Below are 24,099 nucleotides of genomic sequence, written 5' to 3'. Positions count from 1 at the left end.
TCTGACTGCATTGTACCAAGTGTAAAGTTTGGTGGAGGGGGGATTATGGTGTGGGGTTGTTTTTCAGGAGCTGGGCTTGGCCCCTTAGTTCCAGTGAAAGGAACTCTGAATGCTTCAGCATACCAAGACATTTTGGACAATTCCATGCTCCCAACTTTGTGGGAACAGTTTGGAGCTGGCCCCTTCCTCTTCCAACATGACTGTGCACCAGTGCACAAAGCAAGGTCCATAAAGACATGGATGACAGTCTGGTGTGGAGGAACTTGACTGGCCTGCACAGTGAGTCCTGACCTCAACCCGATAGAACACCTTTGGGATGAATTAGAGCGGAGACTGAGAGCCAGACCTTCTCGTCCAACATCAGTGTGTGACCTCACAAACGCGCTTCTGGAAGAATGGTCAAAAATTCCCATAAACACACTCCTAAACCTTGTGGACAGCCTTCCCAGAAGAGTTGAAGCTGTTATAGCTGCAAAGGGTGGACCGACGTCATATTGAACCCTATGGATTAGGAATGGGATGTCACTTAAGTTCATATGCGAGTCAAGGCAGGTGAGTGAATACTTTTGGCAATATAGTGTATATATCTAGAGAGAGAGAGAGAGAGAGCGAGCTATATGTTAAGCTTTAGAATTTTTTTTATTGTTTTCATAAGTTTCTTATTTTGTGATCTCATATTAGAAAGGTTTTTACAAATATATTTTAAGATCAGTGTTATAAAGGGTAATATATGATGGCTTCTTCTGAATTATTAAGATAATTAAGAGATTAATTATGTAATTTTGTTTAGCATAAAATATGGCTTTTGAAAGCAAAGTAAAATATCATGAAGCACTAAATTAAGGGCTTTGTTTTGCCTATTTTAAACCCATGATGATGATGATAATAATAATAGGCAGTACAATAAAATAAATGTTCAATGTACCCTGGATGTATGTTATGAATAAATAATTCTGTAATGTGTTTCATGTTTTTTTGCATTGTATGGAAATTGCATATAATAGAGATTAAATCGCTATTTTCTTTCTTTTCTTTTTTTTTTTTTTTTTTTTTTTAACTGTTCTTGATGCTCAACAAAATAGATCAGCAATTGCAGACGGATGTTTGTATAACATCAGTGTATGTGAATAAGTGTACACTCACTGGTCATGGTGTAAACATGACGCAGACTTCAGCTGAACACTTTTGGGAGATTTTGGATCCAGGTGCTAGACAACACTCTCCACAACCATCATCAAAACATCAACAGGGATTATCTCCTGGAAGAATAGTGATCATGCTTGCATTTACAACTCTGGAGACTTGTAAGTATCTGTGCCAAGAGGCTTTGAAACTGTTCTTGCTCATGGTGGCCAAGCATCTTACACCTAATGTTTTTCCATTAATTTGTCTTTGTTTTCTTGACCTTTGTTCAGGAAAGTGATCATAATTAAATATGGTTGGATTCGCAGCTCTGCAATGCTGCAGTGCTAAAGAGAAAGTCAGGCCCAGGCTTTCGTCTAAAGAGTGTCCTTGCTGAATACAGCCACTTATGGCACCTTTGAGGATCCAAGCTTGATGCAATCCACTTAAAGCCCTGTGAACCAAATGAACTGGAGTGGCTCTCTTAATGCTAAGCTGCCATCTGCTGGATAAAACGGTGGAAACAGCAGTGGAGCAAATCTTCAATAACAGCCGTGGTGACAGATGACACTTGTATCTTTCGTTTGCTTTTTTCCCCAACACATATAACTAAACATCTATTTGAGTTTTATCTCCAGATAATTAAGATGTTTTATAATCAATTAGATCACTATAATGATCATGATGGATGAACAGCCTTTGTTGAAGTTTTTCTGAAGAATGCACTCATTTTAATCTACATCCCACCCTAATCTACTTTAACCGTTAAATCAAAAGTTAATTTTAATCCTTAAATGTACTCATTTTAATCCGTAATCCAGAGTTAATTTTAGTCTTTAGATATTATGCTTTAGATATATTAATCTCACTTATTCTGTGCTTGAAGCAATATAATCAGCAACAACTATCAGCTGTGGCAAAGTTAACCATATGACTAGAAGTAGTTTAAAATAGCACAGAAAAACAAACACATATAATCATGCTTGAAGAGTAGGTAAACAATTAGTTATTAGGAACAGGTTATGTAAGAAATCCAGTAGGCTTTGTGCAGATGTAAAACAGAGATGAGCAATTCTCATCATAATTCAGTCATGTTCGAGGCACAGGCAGGGACTGAGGGAAGTGCAGGGGAGGCTGGAGTAGTTGGAGAGGTTGGAGTGTTTTCTAGCAGGTTGTGTGAAGTCTTTAATAGAGGAAGTTTATGATTAAACTGACAGAAAAGGGACAGGGGGAGTGAAAGAGAGAGAGAGCCATAGCATCAATATCCAAATATCAGATTCGACAAGGTGGGTGGAGACGAAAAGTGCAAATAGGTTTAAATAAGTAAGTAAATAAGTGTATCGTCCTCCCTTAAGGTTGGGGGGGGACTACATGTCAGGTAACCATGACGATCCTCACAATACAGTTAATAATTATATGGGTTATAATAATAAATAAATACTGCTAATACTCTTAGTAATACTAATGTTAATAAATAATACTAACAATTGTAATAATAAAACAGAGCTCACTTGAACAAATATAGTGAACAGCACTGTGTCTAATTTAAAGGTCAGTGGTTGGAATCCACAGGGTCATCAGTCCAAATAAAAAAAAAATAAATAAACAAATGCTAAAATTTTATAGTGTATGATAATTCTGAGAAAAAGTTTGCTAATAAGTCAAAACAATCTTAAGAAAAATAAGCAACAGGAGGAGTAAGGATGCCAGGATAAATTGGGGGGATTTTTTTTTTACAGGCCATCGCACTTGACTGCACCGAGCCTGACCCTTTGTATTTGACTGCCAATTTGGTGGTGGTGGTGTTGTTATGAATCATATTACTATGGTAAAGCCGAGTTTGCTCCTTCTCATCCAAGCCTGAAGTTTATTTTATTGAGTTGATGAGTTTTTGCAAGTTTATAGCAGTAATAGGTCATTGGAGAAGATTCTGGACCAGCCTGTAGTGTGTCCACTCTGAGAGGGACTCTGACACCTTTTATTTTAACCAGGCTAACCAAAGATGTGACACTGAGTAAAGGAGGAATTGAGAGTTTGATTCAGTTTGAAGCCAGACAGACAGTCTTTTAAGGTTAAAGCCTTGAAACAAAGCTTTACAGTCCAAACAATCAGCTCATCTTTTGCAGTCTCTCTCTCTGAGGCCATTTATTTTCTTTTTATGATTTAGCCTAAAGCAACAAGAAGGATTTTCTACATGCAGTATTTATTTTGCTTAGCTTCAGTCTGGCCTGGACATGTTCCGACTCTCTCTGGACCATTTTTAGAATATTCAAGATGTTTCATATGTTACATAATTACAGATATTAAATAATGGGTTTGCCACGAGAGTGCTCTTATCTACTACAACAACAAAAAATCGATGCAGGAAATGAAATAGAAATTCAACAGGACAAGGTGTTCTTCATTTTCACTACAAAAATGTACATGATAGTTTGTTTAACAGAATGACTTATTTCTATTAGCACAGGGAAAAAAACCAAACCAACATATAAATGCAAGGGCAGATCTGTTAGGGTTAAACATGTCTTTGTTTGTGGTACAACTAGTGTCAGTGTGCATGACGCATTAAGTTACACCACGGCGGTGTGAATCTGCGTGATCTCATTGACCAACCCAACATGACTTCATACAGCACTCTTATAAAAAGTTTTTTTTAAGGGTTCTTTAAGGATTTATTGGATAATAAAGTATCACTGGCCTCCAAAGCTTTCTAAAACAGTTCTTCTCTTTGTTTCAAGATTCTACAAAAAAAACTTTCTATACATAAACAACTGAATTACACTTAATGTTTCGAAACTTTCAAAAAATGTAGACTTGTAGTAAAAACAATTCTTAAGATTATGACTTCATGCTTGAAATCTACAGTACATATACTTCACAGTATTATATAATTATAGTGTACATTACTTCACTGTCTGTATCACTTATCCGATCTATACTCGGGTCACAGGGAGCCTGGGCCTATCTCAGGCATCATAGCAGGATACACTCTGGACAGAGTGCCAACCCATCGCAGGGCACACTCACACTCTCATTCACACACTACAGGCAATTTATAGACTCCAATAAGCCTAGAAGCATGTCCTTGGACTGTGGGAGGAAACCCACACAGGGAGAACATGCAAACTCTACACAGAAAGGCCCCTGCCTGTTTGAACCTGGGATTTGAACCCAGGTCCTTCTTGCTGTGAGGCAACAGTGCTAACCACTAAGCCACTGTGCATTATTATCTACTTATACAGTATAATTATACTTCACACCACAGTGGTATGAAAGCTTGGTCCGATGGTGTTGATTACATTATTGTAAGAGCAGCTCTGACAGTGGTTCATGACAATTCACAGGTTTATATAAATGCACTCATTTGAACGTATTTTCATTTCTTTAAGCCCGACTGTGCGATAGACGCTCCATGAAATCAACCTCCAATAACAAAGAAATTGAAAATATCAAAATAAATTGGAAATATCTAGTCCTTTAAGAAAGATAATCTTATAATTGTCGATATGGTGACGCTTGGTCTATTTAACATTTATTGAAAGAGTTAGTGCTGGGTAACGGTCTGGATTTTTTTCTGTTATGGGAAAGACTTTGTCAGTAACATGACAAGCTGTGTTTGCTTTTTTTTTTTTAACTTAATGATTTCAGGAAAAAGGAAATAAAGAGAGAGGGAATGACTGTTTCTAGCTGCTGTAACTGATAACATAAAAATAGCCATGTTTCATGTTCTATATAGAGTAGTTGAAATTAGAAATGACATTTACACCGCACGCTGCATCCGCAAAGCTAACAGGATTGTGGCTGACCCCACACACCCCTCACACACACTCTTCATCCTCCTGCCATCTGGTAAGAGGTACCGGATCATTCGGGCCCTCACAACCAGACTGTGTAACAGTTTCTTTCCTCAAGCCATCAGGCTCCTCAACACCCAGGACTGAACTGTCCTACACTCTCTCTCACACACACACACACACACACACACTCTCACTCAAGACTGAACTGTATACAACTCTCTGTCTCTCTCACTCACATGTACACACACACTCTCTCTTGACTGTGTGGACGCACACACACGCACACACATAATTTATATTGTTCATTATTTATTGGACTATCTCTACCTGTCATCCGCTGCTATAGTTATATTTATGTTTATTTCTATTTGCACTACGTCAACTGCTGCTGGTGTATTTTTGCACAATATTTTTTTACATCATTTCATTTTATCTTATTTTATTTCACTTACATTCCAGTACACATGTTCTTTTCTTTCTTTTTTGGCGCTAAGTGTCCTGTGTTCTTTTTGTGTTGTCTTTCTTGTATTTATTGTCTTCTCCACTGTCTTGTCTATGCTCTGTTTGCACCTAGCTGCACACTGTGCACTTTACATGGCTAAGACAAACTTCTGTCCTAGCTCTGTGGTGTTGTTTGTTGTTTTGTGTTGAACTCTTTGTTGTTGTATGTTTATGTAGCACCAGGTCCTGGAGAAACGTTGTTTCATTTCACTATGTACTGCGCCAGCTATATGTGGTTGAAATGACAATAAAGCATCTTGAATCTTGAATCTTGGTTAAAGCATGACTTGCAATTGAGTAATATATGAAAAAAAAATGATGGCAAACGTCTGTGGTATAAGAGATACCAGTAAGTGGTAACTCCACTCCACATCACACCACCCTGTCACTGGTTATTTTCAGGAGTTAGGCTCATAAATGTGAATTTCTGGTAAACACTGAGTGCTGGGATTAGGGGCGGCCTGTGAGTGGTGTGTCAGCATCGATCACACTTTGTGTGACCACCGCTGGATTGTTTTGTCACGGCCTTTATGTGCAGCTAGGGGTGTGTCACTATGGAGCACTTTCCATATTGTTCCTCAGCGTGAGCTGTTTGAATGGTAATTATATTCGCCAGACTGACCTATAAATATGCTGACAAATTACAGCATCAGACCACACTGAAGTCTGTTTAAAGTAGGCTTTTAGGTAAGCACATTTGCCTCATACCACTGGGATGCAGTTTGCATGTTCTCCCTGTGCTTTGGGGGGGTTTCCTCTCTCAGCCCAAAGACATGCATTGTAGACTGAATGAATCTCTAAATTGTCCATGGTTTGTGTGTGTGTGTGTGTCCAGGGTGTCTCCTGCCTCGGGCCCAGAGTCCCCTCGGATAGACTCCAGGTTCCCTGTGACCTTGTGTAGTATAAGCACTACAGAAAATGGACGGAGGAATGAATTTAATGTCCTTGTCTCTACTTGTATCTGTCCTTCCACTTCACAAAATCCTTCACCTTGAATTCAGCATTAGTTTAGAAAAAACTCAAACGGCATGCTCAGAATAAGATAACAGCTGATTTATCAGAATAAGAGTTTAAATAATTTTTTATTGGCTTTATCATACATGACGGGATCTATATTTAAATGTACAGCATTTAATATCAATGATTAATCTAAAATTAACATCAAATATTTGCAAAAAAAAAGGTATATTTAGTAAAATTAGCAAAAAATACAATATTTATAAAAAGGTTAGTAAAACATTGATTGTTAGACCCACAGGTAATTCTGGCCTGTGGAGATTATGACATTTTTTGTTATATATATAATTACAAAAAAAAAAACCCACAGGCTTTCTTAAACTGAAAGTGGTACTTCATTCAAAAGTAAATTTCTAGTGAACGTTTTAGAGAATCAAGCTTCAATCTTCCCTCTGTCATCTTTTCAAAGATGATGTGATGGCGCAGGAGAATTGTGACTTGATTACATAATGAACTGATTCAGAATTGATTATACAATCTTGGTCCAAACCCAGAATTAAGTCACAGCCACATCATCCAGGTTTTCTGAGACATATATACATACATACTGACTCACTATTAGTACACACAAAGCTATAGAGACACAATAATACACAATGAGAGGGATGTTCTCTGACTCACACACACACACACACAGAGTCAGGCAGTTTCTAAAGCTAACACACTCCACCCACTCTGCTAGCATGGGTGTGGAGCTGTCAGCGCAGTTATACATTCCCAAGCTGAAGGAACTATTTCAGTTGTATTTTCCTCTCCGTCACACACTGCTTCTCCTTGTTTCAGACAGCACCAGCACTCAGCTCCAGTCATGAAACTGTACCTCATCCTGCTTCTTTCTGTCCTCTCAGCAGTGCACTGGAGCCATGCTCAAGATGTGCTAGAGGAAGAGATTGTCGTACGTGAGTAGACTTTTCGGTATTTTTGGTATTTATTATTTTATTATATATAAATTCCAGAAGACAGAAAGTAATTTTATGCTTTACTGGGATGACATTAAAATATTCTCCATATGCAAATACAATACCTTGTATTGTCTCTAGTAATATATCTAATCTGACAGTAATAAAGTTTATATATATATATACATATATATATATATATATATATATATATATATATATATATATATATATATATATATATAAATTATATATATATATATATATATAAATTATATATATATATATATATATATATATATATATATATAAATTATATATATGGCCCCATTTTTAGGTCGTGTGCAGCCTCTAGGAGATTGGTCTGTAGTCAACCCCAATCAGGAAGATGTCCAACAGGCTGCCCAAAAAGCTGTGGAGAGATTTAACGTGAAATCCAAGGCTAAGAAGCTCTTTAAGCTTGTTGAGATAACATCTGCACAAACAAAGGTACAGCATCTTTTCTGCTTCTTTGATTTCTAATAATAGCTTATGTGCACATCGGACTCACTGGACTGGATTCTGACTCATTGCATTGTGTGCGCTTTCACTTTCCAGGTCACTAATGTTATAAACTACAGGATCAATGCCATCATAGGAAAGACAAAGTGCCTAAAAACTGAGCCTCAAGATCTGGATTCCTGTGTTATGGCTAAAAAGGTATTTATTTTGTATTCTGTATAATGGCATTCTTTTGTTCAATTACAATTATTTTTTCTTGTCTTAAATATTTTTTTTTAACACATAAGCAATGTTATCATATATTTTATGTATTATAGTATTTTTGGTATTCTTATTGTCACTGATATTATTTATTTAACTATTATTATTTGTCAGTTTTCTATATTTAAAGTGCGTTTTTTTTTTTACTTTATAGCCTAGAATTCACATTCTTTACACTGTTTTGCTAATTTGGTTTTTTAAATTTCCTTTTTTTAGCAGCTCAGGTGCAAGTTTGACGTTGAGTACAACCCAAGGAACGAGGAATATACTGTGGAGATGTCTTGCAACAAAAAATCCACATAAAAGCAGATTTCTACCCCAATCACGTGAAGAAAACTATACAGTGTTTAGAGATATACTGACAGGTGACAAATTAAAGGACAAAATAACAGGAGCCATGATGCACAGCCAGAAAATATATTCCCTGAATTGGTGTTTTAATAATGATGATGATGATGATGATGATATAATGATAGTGGTGAAGAACACGTCTATCCAAAATCTTCGACAGATGTTGAATTAGTTGAGATCTGGTGAATAAGAAAGCCAAAGTATATGATTGACAGCATTTTCATTCTCGTCATACTATTCAGTGCCCTGTGTTTTGAGGCAGGGTCATGCTGGAAGAGTCCAGTCTCATCAGGTTGGAAATGTTTCATGAAGCGATCAGTCAGAAAAGTCATTGTATTCATTTGCAGTTTTCTCTCTATTGGGACAAGTGGTGCCAAACCATGCCAGCAAAATAACTAAATGTATACATTAATTGCTCACACAGCATCATATAGACAGTGTATAGCAGCATTTCCATTCATTTGTCACCTGTCAGTAAAAGCTTGTGCCTTATTGATGTGTTAATACAGAATCGCTCCCTCTGGAAGGGCTTTATTATTTTCATACTAGAAATTGGGAAAATGTTATTGCTATATAAAAGGCTGAAATAAATGTATGTTACGGAAATAAACAGGCATAACTTTAGACTTTCTGTTAATTATTGCATCCACAAAACAGGTACGGGCAAAAGTCTGTATACCTTTAGAGTTAACTTAAAAGATGATATACACAGAGAAGCTTCATACAGGTGTGTGTGTGAGTGTGTATGTATGTCTTTTGTCTGTCTGTCTGTCTATCTACTTTATATATATATAGGATTGTTACAATGCCTGAGGAAACATAACCATTTCATTATTAAAAGACAGCACAAAAAAAATCCAATAATACTTATTCTTATTAATTAGGGATTAAGATTCATCATATACTTAACAACAACCACAACAACAATAATCATCATCATCATCCTCATCATGTTATTGGTTTTGTAGAAATACATTTTCTCAACCAGAAACTCTTAAAGGGAACACAAGCCTTTGCACACAAGCATAAATGTACATGATAATAAACACATAACATTCAGCTGGAAAGTTGGACTTGGATGGTGATGGTAATGATGATGGAGCTTCTATGGGAGAGTTACAGTGTTCAGCATTTACTCAGCGCAGCAGACTGAGGGCAGGACTGCCAAAGCCCTGCGGTAACACACCAGTTGGAGCCTCATTACTCATTACCAGACAGGACACTATTTTTCCAGTTGCCTCTGACGCTCCCCCCCCCCCTCCTATTTTCCCTGGTTAGCGCTCATTTAGACTAATGTCTATTAATAATATTTGTAATTGAACCAGCAGAATTGAAAATTCCAGTAAGACTGATACATTATTACAACATACAGGACAGTTCCATAGAGTTGAACAGTTTATATTACATTTTAGAATAAAACTTCAAAACCTGAACGTCTATAAATCCGCTTATGGAACTGAACGGGGGGAAAAAAAGAAACACTTCCAGTCTTTTAGTCTTCCAGGATTTTTTCTTTCACACGGTCGTCTCTGTCTTTGGTGTCAACTTTGAGTTCAGGCATTGTGTTAGGAGACTGTGCTCGTGCCTGTACCTGCAGGAAGAGCAAATATCTCATTAACCACTTGTTCATCATGAGCATAATGCATTCACCAGGTCATTTCAGTCAAGTGAAATATTTTGTGCTTTGCAGAATACACTGTATCAGTCACAAGGGTAATGGAATGTGGACTAGATTTAAATGTGGATTAGTTTCATACCACAGCGCTCTTGAAAATTCTGATTGGCTGATTGGCTCTGACTGTAGAGCACAAGACCTTTTTCTAATACCTTGTGGTTTCTATAGTAACATCTCAACTTATATAATAATAAACGTGCTGCTTTTTAATAAAGAAGACAGATAATCCTTGATAAGCTGAGCATTTCTGTAAGCAGGTGTGTATTTACCAAGACTGTCAATATTCAGTAAGTTTTCCACCATGGGAAAGTCTTTTTCTGTACATTTTTTGTACATTTTAAATAAGAGAAAATAGTGAGACTATACACAATTTCTCTCACCAGGCCCTCTTTTTTTGTGATAACATAAAATATAACTATAAATGGTTAAAAAATATCATAAAAATCATAAACATTGGTAACCTGCTGTGAAATAAAACTGTTATAGGAAAATAATACAATTCAATTATACCACCGCATCATTGATTACTATCCTATGACAGGACGACTCAACGTGTTTTATTTCTTATGTAAGGACCACCATTAGTTAGAAAGGACCACAGCGGTACCCTAAATAAGTTATATAAGTACACTAGGTGTGCTTTCTCTGATGAAAGACTTACTAGACATACTATTGGTATTAGAGTGCACTGTCTACTGCAGTTAAAATTCGCCCTTTAACCATTACTGAGTTCAAAGCTACATTCGAACCATCCGGTGGGACTTACTTGTTGACGACACGCTGTACCTCTTTGCTCTCCTCCTCGTGTAGCTTCCGTAGAACCCGGTGGAGAATGGGCAGCTCTAAATTCACATACTGTGCTACCTAAAAAAGCAATGCTGAGGGTTAGATTGAGTTTTATTTGACTTTAAGCCTTACAGTAATGGATGCTGGAGGAGTCCACTTACGTCCATGCTAACTTCCTGTTCATCAGTGTCCATGAGGAAGACTCTCATGATGTCCTCAGATGGCCCTTGAAGAAAACGCTCCCAAAGTGGAAGGTCTGAGCTGCCCAGCTTTTTCCTTTCTTTCAAACAGAGATATCTGCATTCAGCTTTTTTATTTAGTTTTCTGGCATTTGGCAGATGCACTTATCCAGAGCAACTTCCATTTTATCTCGTTTTATACGACTGAGCAATTGAGAGTTAAGGGCCTTGCTCAGTGGACCTGGGATTTGAACTCACAACCTTCTAATCAGTAACACATTAACCACCAAGCTACCGCTTCCCTAGTTGAGCTTGCCTCTTTGATGCCCCAGAGCAGGTTGAGCTAATTTAGGTTGCTTTCAATTTAGCAGTGAATAACATGCTAACAAACAAACAAAAACCGAAGCAACATAAGCTTAAACTGAATAGCTTTTCCAATTCCTTTTCAAATCTTGAACTTTGCATGGAGTTTTATCTAATACACTTGTGTTAATGTTACAAAGAGACAGCAGCCTCAAACAGATGATATACAGGCTGTCAAGAAGCTGTGCTATATTACTACTATATTACCTTGAAGTTGGTCCTAACTGATCTGCAAAAAAAACACACAAAAAAACGTTGGCCTGTTTTTTCCCCCCAAGAGTGAAGTTTTGACTTTGGTGTGTTTCTATTTAGCCCACTAGTATCCTAGATATTGGGTCGATACTGCTCCAATAATCAGTAATAACAATCCTTCGATATAAGTCATGGGACATCGTTAACTTGCCAAGACAATTATTGATATATGAAAGAACCACACGAACGTTGATGTGAAGCTCACTCGACTTTCCCTTAATTCATCATGCCATACAAAGCTGTTCTTCTTATCAGACACATACTCATGAACAGCTCAGGAAGCATCAGGAAGTATGTGGCTGTAAGATTAGATCAGACATCAGCTAACTATTACTAAGTTCCTCCATAGCAATACGAGCAGAACTGTGAGGAAGCTGTGAGGTTACTGATAAGTGGAAGTGGTTTGTGTGAAAGGAAGCAATGACATTCAGGCAAATGGAGGTAATGGAGTGGTTATTTTTTTAATATGTGGCTACAAATGAATATATTGAGGTTATATTTTGGACATGAGATATCTAATATCAAAGTTACAATAGTAACTTTCTCAAAGCTTGTGCCCTGTGATGGACTTCACCAGGGTATATTCCCGGATCCTGGTTTTGGGATGAACCATGACTGTGTGAGTGAGTGATTGATCATTACGTTTATGTTCCTGTGGCCACAGTGGTTTAATCTGACCTATCTTGATTTTTTAAAAATACAATAGCTTCCACAAGTATTTTGTGGCCATGAAATAGATCATAACTCATGATCTTTACAGAAATTTGAAACATGGGAAATTTACCCACAAGTAACATAACCCATGGCCTGGATATATTCATTTATGCCCACACCTTGTTGAGAAATAACCACCGTGTAACCTCAGGGGCTCTATAGCAGTCCAATCTAAAGTTAGTTCAGCAAACAGTAGCTATTTACAAAGGGAAATGTAAAGCTGCAGAATAGCAACTGAACATCGCTGATAATCCTCAGGGAGAGCTGCTGCTAAAGCAAAGTGTAGCCTCGAGGTTGTCTGAATAAACTTTCTCTCCCTTCACCAATAAACCTTAGTTTTGCCCTTAAGAAAGTGCACATAATATAAACTGGCTGTCTACAAATGAATATGCCCTAAAAATACTAAGGCAGTGGAAGGATTCATAAAACGGAGGCCAATGATTTCAATCCCACGACTACACTGTAATTCTGCAAGGCCTATAATCCTCCACCGCTTGCGTTATACCACAATAATTTCCTAGAATAAAAGCATCTATAAAATAAATTATGTGCATTTTTATTGTAGGCATTTTCAGGAAAGATACCTTTTAATCTATATTTAGAAACTGGACCATGTGGCTTAGGAAAACAAGTGTGTAATTCATTGGAAAGAACTTCAAGTACAAAGACATTTTAAAGCACACATACCTCCACTTTGATGAATGCAATACAAGGCAAATTCACTGGGATCATTTTCTATCTGCAATAATAATAATAATAATAATAATAATAATAATAATAACAATAATAATAATAATAAAATAAGTTAGAAATGAGAGAATTAATAAACTAACACAGATGCACCTACATGCATCTTTCAAAAGGTATACACTACTGAAATGATGATTAAAGGTATACCTTAAATTTATTTAGGAGCCGCCAGATGACCTCCTGCGTCCCCATTGTGCTGGTTATGCGGACGTTTGTGGTCGTCCCATAGGATGGCGTAAATATCGATGTCTGAAAAGTTGAACTTGGAAGTTTAATGCCCCTTAATGGACATCATTACAAAGCAGCTACACAGATATAGTGCATCCTTAAAACAAAATTTTACAAATACTCAGCTGCACTGAATAAAATCCAGAATAAAAAATCAATAATCTGCATTTAATGGATGTAAAATTAGTGTAAAAATTAGTGTAAAAAAAAGTGTTCCATTGGGGAAATGCTAAAATAAACATTTTTTAATAAGTGGTGAGCGAGTGCATGAAGAGAAAAAAGTGTTTTACATATGCTGAGGCACATTTTTCAAATTTTACATTACAAGTAACTACAGGGCCAAACACCAATCTCTCATTTATTCTCTGACCTTATAGTTATAGAAATGGCCATTAATTGAGAAGCGATGTTTTCTGTTACTCTGTCTCTCTTCAGCCCCTTTGGTCTTCACTCTCTTCTTCACCAGAGAGGCGTCACTCCTGCTGCGGAACAGGACGGAGCTCTCTGCCACGGGTTCGTGTCGTGCCAACCTCAGCGTCTGGCTCTCATATTGCCTGTAGTCTAGATATGAAGAGGAAAACTGAATGTGTCAATCATCTTGTAAATGACTTTTCTGCAAATGCAGAATTTTAAAGAATTTACTATTCAATGCATTTGCAGCTGGTTAAGGTTATTAGACTAACATTATTTTAAAGGTACAGGTTTAGAGTCATTCTGCTGCCTTTGAGGCTTATAACAGCTGCATAAAACATCAACATGCCCCACACTCCAGGTCATGAGGAAGATGTTGAAATATAAGGGTTCTCTGGCTTATTCCTGTAACCTGTTATCAAAAGGAAAAACCATGTAACTAAGATAAACCCATTATTTGATTTAATGACATACCTCTATTGTATATTCTACGAGAACAACACAGGCCTAATCACTGTTTCAGTATTGCTGTTGTATTTATCCCTGTCCTTGATTATCTTAAAATTTGTGTAATTAATTTTCAGTTTTCTTGAGCGGTCTTTCTGCTTTTGACCATTTATTTCAAGCATGCTTGATTGTCCAATACATTTGCTCAAGCTATTTACCTAATATACACTGATCAGGCATAACATTATGACCACTGAGAGGTGAAGTGAATAACACTGATGATCTCCTCATCATGGCACCTGTTAGTGGGTGGGATATATTAGGCAGCAAGTGAACATTTTGTCCTCAAAGTTGATGTGTTAGAACCAGGAAAAATGGACAAGCGTAAGGATTTGAGCGAGTTTGACTAAGGGCCAAATTGTGATGGCTAGACGACTGGATCAGAGCATCTCCAAAACTGCAGCTCTTGTGGGGTGTTCCCGGTCTGCAGTGGTCAGTATCTATTATCTATTAGTGCGTGGCTTATCTGGTAAACACATGGCACCAGGATGCACTATGGGAAGAAGACAAGCCAGGGAAGGCAGTGTCATACTTTGGGCAATGTTCTGCTGGGAAACCTTGGGTCCTGACATCCATGTGGATGTTACTTTGACATGTACCACCTACCTAAGCATTGTTGCAGGCCATGTACACCCCTTCATGGAAACAGTATTCCCTGATGGCTGTGGCTTCTTTCAGCAGGATAATGTGCCAAAAATGGTTCAGGAATGGTTTGTTTAACACAACAACGGGTTTGAGGTGTCGACTTGGCCTCCAAATTTCCCAGATCTCAATCGAGTAGAGCATCTGTGGGATGTTCTGGACAAACAAGTCTGATCCATGGAGGCCCCACCTCTTGGTGTCAGATACCACAGCACACCTTCAGGAATCTAGTAGAGTCCATGCCACAGCAGGTCAGGGCTGTTTTGGCAGCATTAGGGGAACCAACACAATATTAGGCAGGTTATAACCCTAACCCTCACCCAAAATAACCTTTAACTAGCCTAAAATGACAGAAAAAGTGAGTTGCAATTTCAGTCCATGCATGGGAAATGAGTTTACACTGCGGAATCTGCAATTCACTTTATTTCCCATCATCTGGTACAACCATTATCCACCATGGAGGCCAAATCCCCATTTCCCCCGTCCTAATCTTTGCAATATATCTTATGAAAGAAAGAAAAAACAGTTGTACATATCAGGTCCCCTTTTTTGTTTGTCATATCCAATGTTTGCAGAAATTGATTGTATTTAATGTTACTAAAACTATTTTTTTTTTGTTAGTTAGGCAGGAGTGAGTAGCATTGTTTAGACTGGGAGTACATCTTTTCAAAAAAAATGGAACATGTAACAGAGGTCTGACACTAATCAGGTTCACTACATGGCAAAATGTTCATCATAATCATTATAAGTAGTAGTAGTATTAGTATCATCCATCCATCCATTAATTCTCTGTACCGTTTATCCTACACAGAGTCACAGGGAGCCAGGAGCGTATCACTGGGAACTCGGGGTACAAGACAGGATACACCCTGGACGGAGAAACAACCCATCACAGGGCAAAATCGCATACACTTGCACACCCATTCACACACTATGGACAATATAGAGATACCAATCAGCCTACAATGCATGTCTTTAGACTTGGGAGACTTGAGAGGTAAGCTGTTAAGCCTCTGTGCTCCCTAGTAGTATTATTTATATTTATATATATATATTATTGTACTTTAGATCTAAAAATCTAAACAATAAAAAGAGTATAGCACAATAACATGGTGTGTCTGGCATAAAAGCATGTGCATAAGACAATATTTTAAATAAAAAATGTGTTTAACCTCCAGCATTGTCGACTGTCTCTGAACCATCTTGAGCACTTTCTTCAAGTTCATCAATGTGATTGAGATTGTCAAATTCTCCCCATCGGGTCATTCCCCTGAACAAAACATACACACAAAAATGTTTTCTCATTATTGATTATCAAAGATCAATCAAGACGTCTGCATAAGATTTATTTGACTAAATTTAAAGAATTTCTATATATTCCAATAACCTCTTATTTCCAAGTGGGCTGATGGGGTCTGGAGAATGTTCCTGAGACTTGGAGCGATCCAATGCAACCATCTGTTTCTCATCCTGGATTTTGAGGCGGATTGGTCTCTTCATGCCCCAAGAAATGACAAGTAATCCCTCAAGGGCCACCTGACCAGCAGGGTTCTGCAGGAACATGACATGTCACATTAACAGACTGTTAGGGTTAATAAATGGAGTGACACAGTCTATAATGCTGGGGTTTACTTTTCTTTTAAGTTATCGTTCTTTATAGGAAGTTTCCAGGGACATTTTCCACATCTTGTGGAACACATCCTGTTTTTTTTGCAGTGGTTTTGGAAGCCCCCTTGTGGTTTGGAAGAAACAAGGACTGCAAAGAAATGTACCTACTCTAAGTTAGATATGTGGCATGAGGTGAAGTGCACAAACACTGATAGGAGAAAATACTGATTGCATGAAGTTTTATTTTCCCATTATTACTCTACACTACATCGCTAGGACACTTATGTTTCACTTCACTGCCTTGCACTTCTACTCCACCCTTTACACATCTTCCCCATATAATATAATTATAAATGTAATAAACAGCAGTACATTTCTTGCAATATAAACCATGTGAAGGACAGAAACCAATCCTACATTCTTATGCTAGTTAGCATGTCTGTAAGGAAGTTTTTCCTGGTTGTCCAGCTGAAAGGATTCTGATACCATTTACATTTATGTTGTCTATAAAAATGGTAATTAGTGAAATATCACTTTCACTTGTGTCTTGAAATATTAGCTAAGGTTAGGAGCTAGATTTCACAGATACATTACATTAGATTCATGAAGGTGTGATGTGGTATCTGAGGTGGGGCCTCCATGGATCAGACTTGTTTGTCTGGAACATCCCACAGATGCTCGATTGGATGGAGATCTGGGGAATTTCGAGGCCAAGTCAACACCACAAACTCGTTGTTGTGTTAATCAAACCATTCCTGAACCATTTTTGCTTTGTGGCACGGCACAATATCCGATTTTTTCCCTCTTACATCTTACAAAATTTCTTTCTGAGTCCATCTCTAAGGCATTTGTTTTCACAACACACCTTCAGGAATCTAATCGTAGCAAGATTGCTAATTCTCTGTTAAGCAACCAGTGACATGCTGCCGGATATTTTAGCATATGCTCCATTATTTGAACATTTATCAGACATCCATGAAGGAGAAAACAAGTCAAGTTGACAATCTCAGTCAGTTAACAGACTTCAGTTATATTTTCAAGACACATTATTCGTTGTCTCGGTAAGCAGGTGCTATTTATGACGGGAAATTTGCCAACATTTATCCAGGCTTTACAAAATGTGTGGTAATCATTTCAGCAGTAGTTTCATCCAGCTAAATCTAACAAATACTTAAAGAAATGATATGCTGCCAGACTGTAAAAATAAAACTCTATCAGTTCAATGATCGCCTCGTTCAGCAATATTCCATGCATGGTAAATCAATTAACCGATACAATGCACACCTTTCAAATGCCTTAGAGATACACTGCTTCATAATAATTTACTGACATTTAGCCAACCAACAACCAGCAAAGAGGGAAAAAATCACTGTCATGCAGCACAAACAGCAGAATTTAGCACCAACACATTAGTAAACATGAAATAGGAACACAGGAAATAGCACACTAAGTTTAGCACTGAGCAGGAACTATAATTGTTGCAGTATGGAGGATAGTTAACACTGCTCATTAGAGAATATTCCCAATTAAAAAGATTTATTTTTTATCCTTGGAAGCACCAATAATGCAAATTAATTGTTTATTGCATTTCGTATTTCCTTAAACATGTATTTTTATAGTTTGGTGTTATACAATTATTTCCAGTCCTGTAATTTGATTGGTTGAGTGCCGTACATATAAACAAATTCACCCTGTAAATCGTATTCGGCTACTACGATTGTGTCTGAAACATCATCTGCTGCCATGGAAACAATAATTATTTTCGGGAAAATGAAAGCTTGTCAGATGAACATGGAAGGAATAGCGATTTTACCAGAAAAACACCTCTAATGAAAACGTACAAATCTAGCTAGCTAACCATCGAACCGATGGTGTATATGGAGTGTGGCTTCTTTGGGATTTATTTCGAGTCGCGGCACCAAAATAGAGAGAGTTTCTTGTTTATACAACTCTTGTATAAAAGCAGTAGTACTGTACTAGCATTCACGTATTTATACTGAATATCGGCATAGCTGGGATCACCTACAGCCAAATCCCAACCGTTGTTGATGTTCGGTATAACCACACGCTATAGCTAGTATGATATTGCTTGAAAACATAAATAGATCAATAAATGAAAAAGAATTGGGTTAGCCATAACCCGTTTTATAGTCATAAAAATTGCCTTAAATAAATGCTCAGTGCTCCTGAGATAACGTCATAATTTTTATAGTATTTTTTTGACCATTACTGTGACAAAAATACTGTTTGTCATGTTACAGAGACTGTTCCAAAGCACTGAAAGTTAGGGCCTCCTTCCAAAAATGCTAAATAAGCATCAGAAAAATCACTATATTGACAGTTACCCTGACAAGTTTACGGAGTTTCTTCAGTAAAAGTGTGCATGACGTTACTGTAGGAACGATAACATGTTATTAAGAGCTTATCTGAATACTAAAAATGCAAAATACGCAATCAAAAAATCACACTGGTATAAAAACAGTGTCCTCTTCATGCAACAGACGATTTCTGTAATAGTTACCTCGATGACAGTGAGCTGCAGTTGTGTCTTGTCCTTCAGAAAGCAGTTGTAAGTGTTTAGTAAAGACAGGAACCTTGCCCTGCGTGTATGAGAAAGCAAAGTACATTCTATTAAACTGATATAATAAAATAAAAATGAAAAAGCCTAAATAAATCAAAAGGTTTGTCACTAACCTTGAAAAAGTTCTTCCATCCCCGATGTGGACGAGCATGCGTGGCTGAGACGTAGACATTTCTGAAACCAGACAGTTCTGCCAAAATAGAGCATTTTTTCTTTTTTTTTTTCTTAGAAAAACCCAAGCCTCTCATTTGTTTTATATATATATATATACACACACACACCAGTCCTTTTTTTAAACCCCTTGACGTACTGCAGAGTCTCCTATTCATGAAGTCAATCACTTCACTGTTGATACATTTAGACAGTTGTTACTGGCACAGTCCATTGATTTCCTTAATCACTGTGTCCAAACTTGTCCTGTCAGGATTGGAATCTCTGCTATTTGACTCATGGCGAGTCAAATATTGCTGTGCTAATATGTGAGGAACCAGAAAGTTCTTGTAGACTCAACTGGGCAGCTTTTTTTTTTGGTCTGGAATACGCTGTGAGGTTTGGAAACTGTGTGTGTGTGTGTGTGTTGTGGTTGTGGCTGTACTTTCACTTTGTTGGTTATGTGAGCAGCTCATAGTGTGTTTTTGTGTCTTTGTGTTAATATGTGCTGTGATTGGAGGAAAGGTTAAATTAAAATCCATTCAAAATAGTTCCAGGAGCAAGATACACCAGTATGTCTATAATATTTCACTTTCATTAGTTCAATGAGCACGTTTCACAAACAAATAAAAAATCCGGTTAACGTATTTCTTCCCTATAGTTCTATATCCCGAACAGGAAAATGTCATCTCAAGCTCCCAAAAGGCTAAACCATGTCAGTGTACCACTTCATCAGATTCAGGAGTTAAGCACTGTCAGATTCCACATTTACTCTTTGAACACTACACCATCGAAACCTGTCTCACGGCTACTCCAGATGAACATAAACACACACGTCCGACGTCACTCTCACCTGTCGCCGGCTCAGATCCAGTGTCAGCAGACTCACTCTGGAACCAGTGCCATGTCTCTTCACAGTCTACTTCCAGCCTGTAAGAGCATATTAAAGACGGTGAGGGATAGGAGGATAGGAGGGAGGACTTGCATGCCAGTCAGGTGTTAATGACTGGTGCATTCAGACTGTGTTGTGCTGTAACACGATCCGACTCAGCTCTCCTCTGAGCATTCTGGGAGAGCTTGGAAAGTTGTGGAGTTATGGACACACCCATAGGTACGCGCCTCTTACCTCAGGCTACAATAGCGATTAACCCTTTCTGCACTGACAAGCAGTAACCATGGAGACATAACACGATTTACATAACATATATATACAATATATTCTTATCTTTCCATCTGATTATGTGTAGAACTGAAAGCATTTAGTGAAAGAACAAAATAATTCTTTTCTTTTGCTTTTGCTTTTGATTACCAAAGCTGAATGCTGGATTTCCCCTACACCTGTCATTTACATTCACACAATAACCCCGTGATATCAGAACTGTAACTTCCGTATACATGGTTTTTATTGCGCTCTTGCCCTTTAAATGCCCTAGTTGCTATCTGCCACTGTATTTTTGTTATGTTAAACAGGTGGCTTGTACAAAGAACAGCCATCTGCCTTAAATCTTAAAGTGATGTTCACTTGGACAGAGGCCACTCCCTGAATACAAAACAAACATGAACTTTGAATTCTAACCTTTGTCATGTCTCTCAGTTATTTCCGCACACAAACAGTGACTAATACGCATGATACAGAATTGTTTATTTGATTTACTAAACCCTCACACCTGAATTTAAAGACTAGGATGGAGGTTTAGTGAGCTTTTTTTGTGTCAAAATAACCCTAGTCAGACTTCCTAAGCCACACAAACAGTCAAGCCTAGGTAAGACCTGAACTGGGAACAAACACAATTGACACGGATGTTTTTCTTTCTTTTTTTTTTTTCAAGGAAAGTTTGACCTCTCCTTGAATGCAAAAGGTGCCTTGACCTAAAATGGCTTACTGCACCTTTAAGCACTTTCTCTGAAAAATCACCCAAACCAACCGCATGACATCAGTCACTTCAAGTTAAATTTTTGCATACAAAATTTACATACCTCTAAATAATCATAGCTGTGTTGCAGAGCTGCACCAGTGGTACAACTAATTTGTTCTGAACTAGCTGTATTCCTTTCATTCCCCATCAATCACATGTTTCTCTTGACTTTTGGGGGATTTCTATACAGTACATACAACCCGTGAATATTTTTGTGACGTGTAGTTCTCAAACCGCACGCGAGATGGCGGTAGAACGTCACGTTAGTCAGCCTGACTGCTGTTAAAATGAAACCATTATATAACCTTGTTGTCTTGCTTAACCTGTTTATCTCTATCACTATGCTTTCAGCTAACTGCTAGCATTTAATGAAAAGAATCCCACATAATGTGTAACAGTCTTATTAAAGCGAAAGTCAGCGGTCAAAATGTTGTGACAAAAAATTTCACTGGGTTCAAATAACAAACCGTTTGAGAGAATAGCAACTGTAAAACATTTTAGCTGTGTAATAAAGGCTAAAGGCTATTTCTGTCATATGGATCATATGGAATTGCTCTAAAAACCTATTTTATTTATTAGAAATAAAACCTTTCTTGAGAGAGATAAAACATTTAGAATATAAACAAACCTCATGAACTGTTTAGCGAGCTTGGCTAGCATGGCTTTCCCACCAATTGCTCTGGGAATATAATAAAAGCAATTCCACTTAAAACTCCCTGAAAGTTAAATGGATATTAGCCTGGCAGGCGTAAACAAATCTTGCTATGAAAAATAATAATAATAATAATAATAATAATAATAATAATAATAATAAAAAAACAAAACTATCAAGAATTTATTGGCCAGCTAGCTGACTAGCCAAGCTACCAATGTGATAGCCTACTACAGGAAGAAATGGCTCCATCTAGCCTCCTGCAAGATTCATAAAATTTAATGAACAAAGATTTTAGAAGATTAGAAGATCCAATTATTAAGCTAGAATCATTAACAAAAATAACGTCTACTTCATGAGATCTCAAGTTGGGTCTGTTAATTGGATCAGTGACTAACATTCAATGCATTCATATGAACCCCGCACACAAGTTGCTTTAAAGCAACTTTGATTTAATAAGCCTAGATTCTTACCCTGTCTCTATGTACCGTGTGAAAAGTCAGCACATCCTACAGCAGCTATCATTTCAGTCTGTCATGGAATCTTGTATTGTGTCCATCGCTGATCTTGTGTTGCTGTACTGTATGTGACGAGAGCTTGCCAAAGTCACCGAGTGACATTGCTCTGAACAACAGCCGCGTATTAATCGCACGTTGTCAATGTGTCTGTTTGTGATGGAACAGCACACGTGAGAGGCCTCAGCTGTTTGGAGCATTTGTAACAGTAAGCTTTTTATTATGTGTTTATTATCATATACTGAGGATCACGTGCAACCAAGTTCGCTATTATTAGATCACCCTGACTAAGCTGAATTAAAAACAACCCTTTTCATCAATTTCTTTTCTTCTGACTGAGGTGATTGATGCTAACGTATACTAATGGAACGATATGTCAGATACATCCCATAATAAGCCTTCAGCCAACACTGACAGCCAGTTTGTATCTAAAAACAACCTGGCAAGCTGATAGTCAATGTAAAGCCGCATGCAACCTTGACTGCTGTGATAAGCTAATTGGTAGCTGGCAAGCGTATTGGCAGATATAACCAGCTAACTGGACTGTACATGTTCAGCGTGCTGATAGCTCCTTCATCAAGCTTTACAGCATTTTTTGACTAAGACTTAGGGTTTTTTTTGTGAACCCATTTACATTTAGTCCATCCTCCCAGCTCCCTTTCCTCCTCCTCCCCACGATCATCTCATCTTTAACCATAAAGTCATTTTGGTTACAGGTTTTTGTCTTTGTTATGGCTTCTTGAAAGCAGCATGTCCCCGGTGAAGCTACGTTTGTTTTCATTTTCACATCTGCGCGTGGGAGGAAGCTTTCATCTTTGGCCCTCGTTGATCCATCATCACGCTGCGTGTGACAACAGCAATTCAGAGTTGATGTATTTACAAGCCCACGGTCTGCTGACACACACATACTTACGCTTGACGTCCTTGAAGAAGCAGAATTCTCCAAACCTGACTGAAAGCAACTGCAAACAACATTTTTGTGGAAAAATCCTTGGCTCTGTTCCATTCTCTGAGACACTTAGAATAACTTCAGGCTCTTCTTTGTGTTTTTCCTCAACTATAACCCTAAAAGGTAGAAGCCAAGAAGATGAGAGCATAAACAAATGCTTTGGGAAATGTCATTCCCTTGCTTAAAATAAATCAGAGTGCACAGGCCAACAGGCAACAGGTGGGTCCACCACACAAAAGCCTCCTGAATGCAGGCGCTGTGCCAGTCACACTGCTGCTATGAGTGTGAGCTGCTCTGCACTGTTCACATAGCACAAAGGAAACTACAGCTCTGTGTACACTGAGGAGATCACATGTCCTGCCACCATCACATTTAATCAAACACCTTTTTTCTCTGCCTTTTATTTTTTAACTCAAGTGTGAAGCGACAAACTTGACTCCCTTGAACTTAACTCCTCTGCAGCACAATACATTCTGCAGAACACTACAATATTCATATCTTTCTGTAACATTTCTGTATATATTTTTGCTTCTACATTGTTTACAAAGTCACAACTACTCCGAAAAGCATGGTTACTGTGTATAAGACCAATAAATTATTTATTTATTTAATTTTTCACTTTCAAAAAACGTTCTCTAATAAAATCCAATTTCCATTTGTCTATTTTCTTGAATGTATGCTAATGTGCATTTGTCTATTCCGTTTAGTATGTTATATGTTATGCATGTGTGCACTCACCAAGACAAATATAACACTTGGTGAAATAAAGACA

General features: G+C 37.6%; 2 protein-coding genes across 2 annotated transcripts; one reads left to right on the top strand and one right to left on the bottom strand.

The window, feature by feature from the left end:
- The first annotated feature begins 7,120 nt into the window (after nucleotides 1-7,120).
- Nucleotides 7,121-9,073, top strand: si:busm1-57f23.1 (uncharacterized protein LOC368621 homolog). The gene is given in 5 exon segments (XM_058412260.1): nucleotides 7,121-7,174; nucleotides 7,177-7,336; nucleotides 7,674-7,825; nucleotides 7,934-8,035; nucleotides 8,315-9,073. Coding segments are annotated over 5 exon segments (555 nt in total). The 3' UTR covers nucleotides 8,402-9,073.
- A 141-nt stretch (nucleotides 9,074-9,214) lies between these two features.
- On the bottom strand, nucleotides 9,215-20,374 carry rassf6 (Ras association domain family member 6). Its single transcript, XM_058412259.1, has 11 exons — nucleotides 20,149-20,374; nucleotides 19,259-19,335; nucleotides 19,086-19,164; nucleotides 16,344-16,507; nucleotides 16,129-16,226; nucleotides 13,767-13,957; nucleotides 13,316-13,417; nucleotides 13,106-13,157; nucleotides 11,072-11,190; nucleotides 10,891-10,988; nucleotides 9,215-10,040 (listed from the first exon to the last, which is right to left on the bottom strand). The coding sequence occupies exons 2-11, from the start codon at nucleotides 19,315-19,317 to the stop codon at nucleotides 9,965-9,967; spliced, it is 1,038 nt and encodes a 345-aa protein (XP_058268242.1). The 5' UTR covers nucleotides 19,318-19,335; nucleotides 20,149-20,374; the 3' UTR covers nucleotides 9,215-9,964.
- Between the last annotated feature and the right edge of the window lie 3,725 nt (nucleotides 20,375-24,099).

This window comes from Hemibagrus wyckioides, linkage group LG16, assembly GCF_019097595.1.
Source record: "Hemibagrus wyckioides isolate EC202008001 linkage group LG16, SWU_Hwy_1.0, whole genome shotgun sequence".
NCBI lineage: Eukaryota > Metazoa > Chordata > Actinopteri > Siluriformes > Bagridae > Hemibagrus > Hemibagrus wyckioides.
This window is presented reverse-complemented; position numbering and strand designations above follow the sequence as displayed.

Coding starts and splice junctions, on each gene's coding strand:
- rassf6 (XM_058412259.1), bottom strand. CDS start 19,317: ATGTCTACGTCTCAGCCACGCATGCTCGTCCACATCGGGGATGGAAGA. Junction 13,418..13,766: donor GCCATTTCTATAACTATAAG/GTCAGAGAATAA, acceptor TCAACTTTTCAG/ACATCGATATTTACGCCATC. Junction 11,191..13,105: donor TTGCATTCATCAAAGTGGAG/GTATGTGTGCTT, acceptor TCTGTTTGAAAG/AAAGGAAAAAGCTGGGCAGC.